Source organism: Clarias gariepinus, chromosome 4, assembly GCF_024256425.1.
Source record: "Clarias gariepinus isolate MV-2021 ecotype Netherlands chromosome 4, CGAR_prim_01v2, whole genome shotgun sequence".
Lineage (NCBI taxonomy): Eukaryota > Metazoa > Chordata > Actinopteri > Siluriformes > Clariidae > Clarias > Clarias gariepinus.
Window position 1 is genome coordinate 35,124,484 of NC_071103.1, and position 7,310 is coordinate 35,131,793.

A 7,310-nucleotide genomic window follows, 5' to 3' on the forward strand; every position below is an offset into this window, starting at 1 on the left:
GTCAGGGTGCGCAGCGCATCAGGAGTAGTTTGCGTGCACAGTTACGGGATTTTACAATCTCGGTCGTCTTTAACTTTTCGTCATCACAGCAGTATTACTCGGTGCAAAGAGAAGAGACGATATTCGGGCCCAATTTCTTCATACTGAACCGAAGAAAAGAATTTGATGTGTAGTAATATCACAGGGGAAACAGTGTGGGAAACACAATCGCTGGGAAAATTACCACAAACCTAAAGAGACGCATAGGATCATAGAATAGGACGCATAGAATCACCCAGTTTTACAGCCTTTTTGTGGAAATTATGTTACCACATGTTAACATCACTATGTTGTAATGTATTTTATTTTACTAAATTTTATAGTTAAACCTTTGGCAAACACGTTAAGCTAATTGGTTAGCAAATAATCCTCCAGGCTCTACAGGAGTTTCAAAACATTGTCCATACTGTTCCTATTGTTTTGTAGTTTAAAAATATGGACATGCAGCAGTTGTTCTGATGGTTTAAATAGACTAAAATACTTGGGGGTTTCGCTTGACTACAACTAGACTGAAATACTTGAGGGTTTCCCTTGACTACAACTAGACTAAAATACTTGAGGGGTTCCTTTGACCAAAACTAGACTAAAATACTTGAGGGTTTAGCTTGACTGAAACTGGACTAAAATACTTGAGGGGTTCCCTTGACTGAAACTGGACTAAAATACTTGAGGGTTTCGCTTGACTACAACTAGACTAAAATACTTGAGGGGTTGTCTTGACCACAACTAGACTAAAATACTTGAGGGGTTCCTTTGACTAAAACTAGACTAAAATGTCCAGACTTTTAGTCAACTAAAACTTGACTCAACAAAAACAGGATAAGATTGATTAAATAGAATAAAAACTATTAAGGACATTTATCCTGGAACTAAGACTAAAATTGAAAACAGCTGACAAAATTAACACTAATCCAGAACTACAGTCAGACTGTTGCTATTAAATGAACCAAGAATTCAGACCTGAGAAACCAACAGCTGTGTGATCTTACATAAGCTAGACACAGGCTAATTCGCACAGGTCGCCCGCCCGCGTCTGAACCTCTCTCTGGATTGAGGTGACCCAGAGCTTTCGATCCTGTCTACACCTTTCTTTTAAAAGGTCTGAGGGTTCATCTTTCTCTGGCCCGATTCTGCGTCCTTTAGCTCAGGGGGATGATCAATGAAAGACGTCGGCGAGGACTTATCGAACCTCTGACTCCGAGAAGCTGAAGAGAATCGAGGAGAATAAGCTTCCCGTGAGAAAGAAGGCACGCTCAGGGCCTCCTACGCAGGTGCGATATAGAAAATATTTCGAATCTACACTTTAACATAGCTCGTGTTATGTGGGAGGAAAATGGGCCGGAATTAAAAGTGATAATGTCTCGGATACGTAAACAAATATGTGATAAGTACGTTTTTAGGAGGACCCTGGGCAGGAAATGAAACTATAACAGCAGACTGTGATCTGCAAAATTAAAAACTATAGAATCAAGATACTGCAAGATTCTCTCAGAGATTTATAATCATACATGATATCAGTCTACAGGGTCCTTTTAAAAACTAAAAAAAAAAACTGTGGTTTTTAATAATATGATTAATGACTTTAAAAAGAAATTATTCAACACTGATAAGAACTCATCAGACCACATGAACTTTTTGCATCGCTCCAACCATGCAATTTCACCAAGTGTTTAAGTCTATTCAAGATTTTTTTCTGTCCATGTTACATGAAAATACTGCTTTTGCATTTAAGTTGTGCTTCATTCCTGCTAACAGTAACCCTTTGCATCAAAATATAATTATATTAGTGGTTTTCTTTAGGCTTCTTAAGAAGCTCTATAATTTGACCCTTCTGAAATGGCCACGTTGTTTTGTCGAGGTAGCGTATAAAAGTGCAGTAATCCATACAGATGAGATACAGGATTTACAGCGGTCAAGTCTTCCTATGCAGGACTTTACACACTGGGGCACGAGTAGGATTTTTTCTCTTTTCTTTTTAAATTTTTTTATGAATACTGCATAAGCACTCATGTACGATTTATAAATCCGATCACATTCTGCTTGATAAATGAGGCCTGTTAAAATGACACCATCATACGACTATGAACTCATCCTGAGCGCTGAATGTTTTAATTTTAAACAGATAAAACATACAACCAGGCGAGCGGACGTACGTTACTCTGCACTTGTGACCCTGGTTCTTGCCAGACCGTTCGCAGCTAATTATCTGCCACTTCTTGAGTCGCCGTCCTACGTGACCAAAAAATTGTCAGTCCAGTGCCTTCACTTACGTCACTTTTATGCAGCTTCAGAATCGAAAAGAGTTTTATTGCCAAGTAAGAATTTGTTTTAGTGACAGAACTTCCAGAACAAAACAGTGACGAGACAAAACACGACAAAAAACAAACAAAATAAGAAAATGGTTAACAACATACTGTATGGAGTAGGGTGTGGGATTCTATCGAATAAGTTAAATAAATATCTGTGGTATTACACAGAAATTTTGAATATCACAGTAAAAAAAAACTGTGAAAAAAAATGAAAAAGAACTCACATAAAATGGTCTATATGATCAAAATACATAATCCAAATACTGTCAAGAAACATGTTGTACTTTTAGGGTGTTTTCACATTAGGCCCGGAGATCGTTCCTGAGAACACTGGACCCCAAAGTCTGGTAGATTTTTATGAGTGAGAACATGATCACTCCTCGCTTAGGGACCGCTGGAGAAGGTGGTCTCAAGAACCATACAGCGTACTGTGCCCTCGACTTTGTTTACTTGGAATTTAATTGCACACTCCTAAGCGCGTTTTTAAAATTTTTAAAGTCTGTTACATTTTTATATAAGACCATTTTCCATTTAAAATTCAACAAACCCATTAAAATACGTTCAGTAGTGTTTACGTGATGCGTGTGCAGACAGACAGAGACAGCCAGACAGACATGATATGGTAAAATTTACACATCAAAGACATGTTTGAGCGTTTCTATAGATGGTTATAGAAATAGATAATATAAAGTTAAATATATAAAGTTATAGATAATCTATAGATTATATCACTCACACATTATTCCTACAGTGGTCTACGTAGATGTCTGGGAGAGCTTTATGACATTACAGAACACAGTATCGCTGAACTCTGATCATCTCCAGCACGATATTAAAACACAAAAGTTATACTTGAGTTAATTTGGGTAAAAAAACAAAAAAAAAAAACAATGACGTGCAATCATGGTATGGAAATAACCTTAAAGCCCAACACCATCACAAAAAAAAAGAACCTAGTATTCTGCTTAAGACTTGTGATGAGGAACACACACACACACACTTTAACCATCTTTTCAACATATTATAGCCCCATGTTCGATCTTGACTAACTGCTGTACAGCAACCCCGGTTTGTTCACAGGGGCGGGACTAAGAGGCTTAGCGAGCGTTCGATTGAATAAACGTTTTTCATTGGAGATTTGATATTTACTGTATTATTTGTTTCTACCAAAGGGACACTGACTGGGTTTCCTCATTATAATTAGAGTTATATTTTACAACAGGCCCATATTTTATAAAACAACAATAATTAAATTAATGGATTATTTAATCACTTATTTTGCTCTGCCAACACATAACCAGCAAAAGTAACCAACCACAAGTGGCAGAGCTGGAGGCAGAGAGTTAAAGTAATTTTAACTCAGGAGTGAAAGAAGTTTTAAAGTCTTACTGCTGCTGCTATGTGGGAAAAAAGATATTAAAATAAACCAGAGACATGGTGGAAAGTCCTGAAGATTTCTCTTTATTTTTCAACTTTCATTCTGCTTTACAATATCAGATCCGTTAACTTCAGGAGTTTCAGGGTTAAATCACAATGAGTGTTAAACAGAAAGCTAGTTCACTAGGGTGTACAATCCCTTATTCCACACACACCTAGTAGTGCCCTTGATGAGAGGTCAGAGAGGGATTTGGGATTCAGTCTTGTGTTTAAAGCTAGTTAGCATTATAGCTTGGATTCAGCGTAAATTAAACAACAGGGAACGAACAGTTATAAATCATCTCTTCACAAACTTTCGAGTGGCGCACAGAAACGCATTTTATGGTTATGGTTTTTTTCTCCCAAACTGTGAGCGAATTAGTCTCAAATCCAAACGTTACACACGTTACAAGAAGTGCAAATTATGTAAAAAATTATGTGCGTCAGAAAGAACGGGATACATTTGATACTAATAGAATCACAACATCAATTGAATCGGCAACAAGGTATCGTAATAATATCGTATCGGGAGGGGATTCCCATCCATAATTACAAAGAAGACAAAGTGTTTAAGATGACATAACATAATGAGTCATGTATTTTCTTGCTGAAAGTGCTTCTGTGACTGGTTGTGAATGTGGGTTTTTATCAGGCAGCTGCTGCTCTCTCCTCAATACCACAGACTGTACAGGCACTTCTACTCTCACACATTCTGTGACAGACAGTTAGTATAATTCACGATCATTAGAGAACCTGGGATACGGAGTGATGAGTATAGTTCAGGGCTCTGCAACCTTAAACACTCAAGAGTTATTCAGATACGTTTAATACAGAAAAGAAAACACCAGGAGGCACAAAACCTTTTAGACATCTAAAATGAAGATAACACTGCATATATTGTTGTTTTAGCTTTATGCTATGTAAAAAAACAAACAAACAAAAAACTATAGTGTGTTGCATTTATGAAATGAATGCTAAGGAGAAAACTACATTTTATTACATTTTAGTTCTGCATGCAACAAAGACATCTTGCAAAAACGCTCGGTTGAAGGTTACTTTCAAATAAAACACTCAATATCTATTTGAGTCGTGCTCGTATTTATAGAAATAAAAAGCCAAGCTTAAATTATCCACATGCAACCCAAAAAAAAAAAAAAAAATGCTGTTTGCTTCAGTGTGCCGTCATTCTTTTTTTGTGTGTACTGGAGCGTGCAGTCAGCCGTCAACCTGAATAAAAAAAGGACTATTTATATAAATCGTGTGTCGCAAATCGGCGGTTGTGACGCATATTTTATGCAGACAAACATGTTTTATTTTAACGTTACAAGATCACCACAATATTTACATTTGGAATTATATTTTTTTAAAAACTAAAACTAAACGAAAATACTTTTAAACAAAAAACTTTTTATTTATTTCCTAAACCCACAAAGAGCCGCAACAGAGAAATAAAAGAGCCACAAGCGGCTCCGCGGGTTGCCAAGCCCTGGTATAGTTCAACGTTGCGGTGCTGTTACGGTCTATTATGATCACTCATGGTTAAGTCAAAATTTTAAGTTAAATTCTTTCTTCGCATATTCCAGCGTAACTGAGGTCAGAGCCGTGATACAGCGCCCCTAGAGCAGACAGGGTTAGGGGCCTTGTTCAACAACGGCAACCTGGTGGAGCTGGGAATCGAACCGCCGACCTTCCGATCGCTAACTCGATGCCTGAACTCAGGTTCGGGTGTCGATTCAAAGCTCATGGGGTTCGACTGATCAGTGTATAAGGTGAGGGAGAAATGCATGAGGAAGATAGAAGTACTGTAAATAAAAAACATAAACCAAACAAACAAACAAAACATACAGCATGTACCTGTGAGTAAGTTCCTAAAAGAAGTGAACGGTGTGAAACCGAGTGTGTTGGACGAAAAAATATCGAAGCCATGATGAGGTTGAGGACGAGGTTCCTTAGATGGGAATTTGAGTACAGTGTGGGTATAACTGTCCATTAGAGAGGATGAAGATGAGGACTAGACAGAATCTTGGATGTGATTATGTGTGTGTGTGTGTGTTTTGGGAAGCACTGACAGGGTATTTCCCATCATGGTTAAAGCAGTTGAAAGCCAGATGCTGCACATCTGGAGCTCTTACCGTCGATGTTCTCGCGGTCGCTGATGTGCTGCAGGTTGCAGCCCGTGTCCTCGCGACTCAGCTCCGCTTCCGGTCTGTACGGCTCCAGGCGGGAATGGGCGTTTCTCCGCAGTTTGGGGCTCGAGGACACGCAGCACGAGGTGGTGTTCCCCATGGTGGTGGTGGAGGAGGGCCGAATAAATCTCTCCGCTCACACACACACACACACACCTACAGGGCTGATGAGCTTATGATGGAGTCAGGGGCGTAGCAGCACCTCGAAGGACACACACACACACTCAAACACACTCATATACACACAGTGTGTGGGTCTCTGTCTCTCTCTGATCATCTACACACACACACACCCGCTCTCGACTGAACCCGCGCGTCACGTAGAGCCATCGAAACGCACCGACATCAGATACATAAACAAATAAATATTGATATATTATGTAGTCACTCCGAGCACACGGCACCACCCGCTTTAATCCCCCTAGTAATAGTAATAATAAATTAAGAAATAAATAAACCTCCGGCTACACACACGGCAGCACCGGCGGAGCGAACCAAAACCCCGTCATCGTCATGAAACGCCCTGCAAACAAATGAGCATTTAAAACACACCGTGTCGCTACTCGAGTGTTAGGGGGGGAAAAAAACACAAATCGGTCAGCGCAACATCCTAGAGACGGGTGTGTTTTTTTTCCTGTGCTGCGGTGGGTGTTACTCCATAACTGCGCCGACATGCAACAGAGCGGCGGACGGAAAAAGGTTCCGGTTCAAGTGGGAGGAGGAAAACACACGCGCACGCGCGCGCGCACAAACACGCACACAGAGACACAGGAGAGAGAGAGAGAGAGTTTATTTGAGATCATTTTTGAAAAAATTTTTCCCGAGGGTCACTTTATCTTTGACTGCAGAGATACATTGTTGTGCCATTTTTATAAGTTTTTTTGTAAAAAAAAAATTACTGTAAAATAACTATTACTTTTTTTTTTCTTTGTTGATCTATCTATTCAATCTAATTTTAATCCATTCCTCTATCTAACGTTTAAAGAAAGAAAAAAATATATAAAGTTTTATTAAAAAATGGTAAAACTATTTTTCTCTTCTTTTTTTTTTTTTTTTACTTTTTTTTTTTTTAATTACTATTTATTTTCTTTGTTGGTCTATCTATTCTCTACTCTATTTTATCTATAATATCTATTTAACTTTAAAAAAAAAAGAAAAAATATATTGTATTATAAAAAATAATAAACTATATTTACTCTGTACCTGTACGATATCGATGCAATTTATCTAACTTTAAAAAAGTAGAAAAAAATATCATTTTTTTAAACATAAAAATATATTTTGTATGTACCCTTTTATTTATATTAATTTATTAATCTATTTTATGTTATTTTGCTTAAATTTTCTTTTTATTTTCTCC

At 38.0% G+C, this 7,310-nt stretch overlaps 1 protein-coding gene across 2 annotated transcripts in view; it reads right to left on the reverse strand.

The window, feature by feature from the left end:
• Window positions 1–6,640, reverse strand: part of ccny (cyclin Y) — a 63,140-nt gene extending 56,500 nt beyond the window's left edge. For both annotated transcript variants that reach the window (XM_053494137.1, XM_053494136.1), the window contains exon 1: window positions 5,897–6,640. In XM_053494137.1, the coding sequence (XP_053350112.1) occupies window positions 5,897–6,050 (154 nt within the window). In that variant the 5' untranslated portion in view covers window positions 6,051–6,640. The remainder of the gene's footprint in view (window positions 1–5,896) is intronic.
• Between the last annotated feature and the right edge of the window lie 670 nt (window positions 6,641–7,310).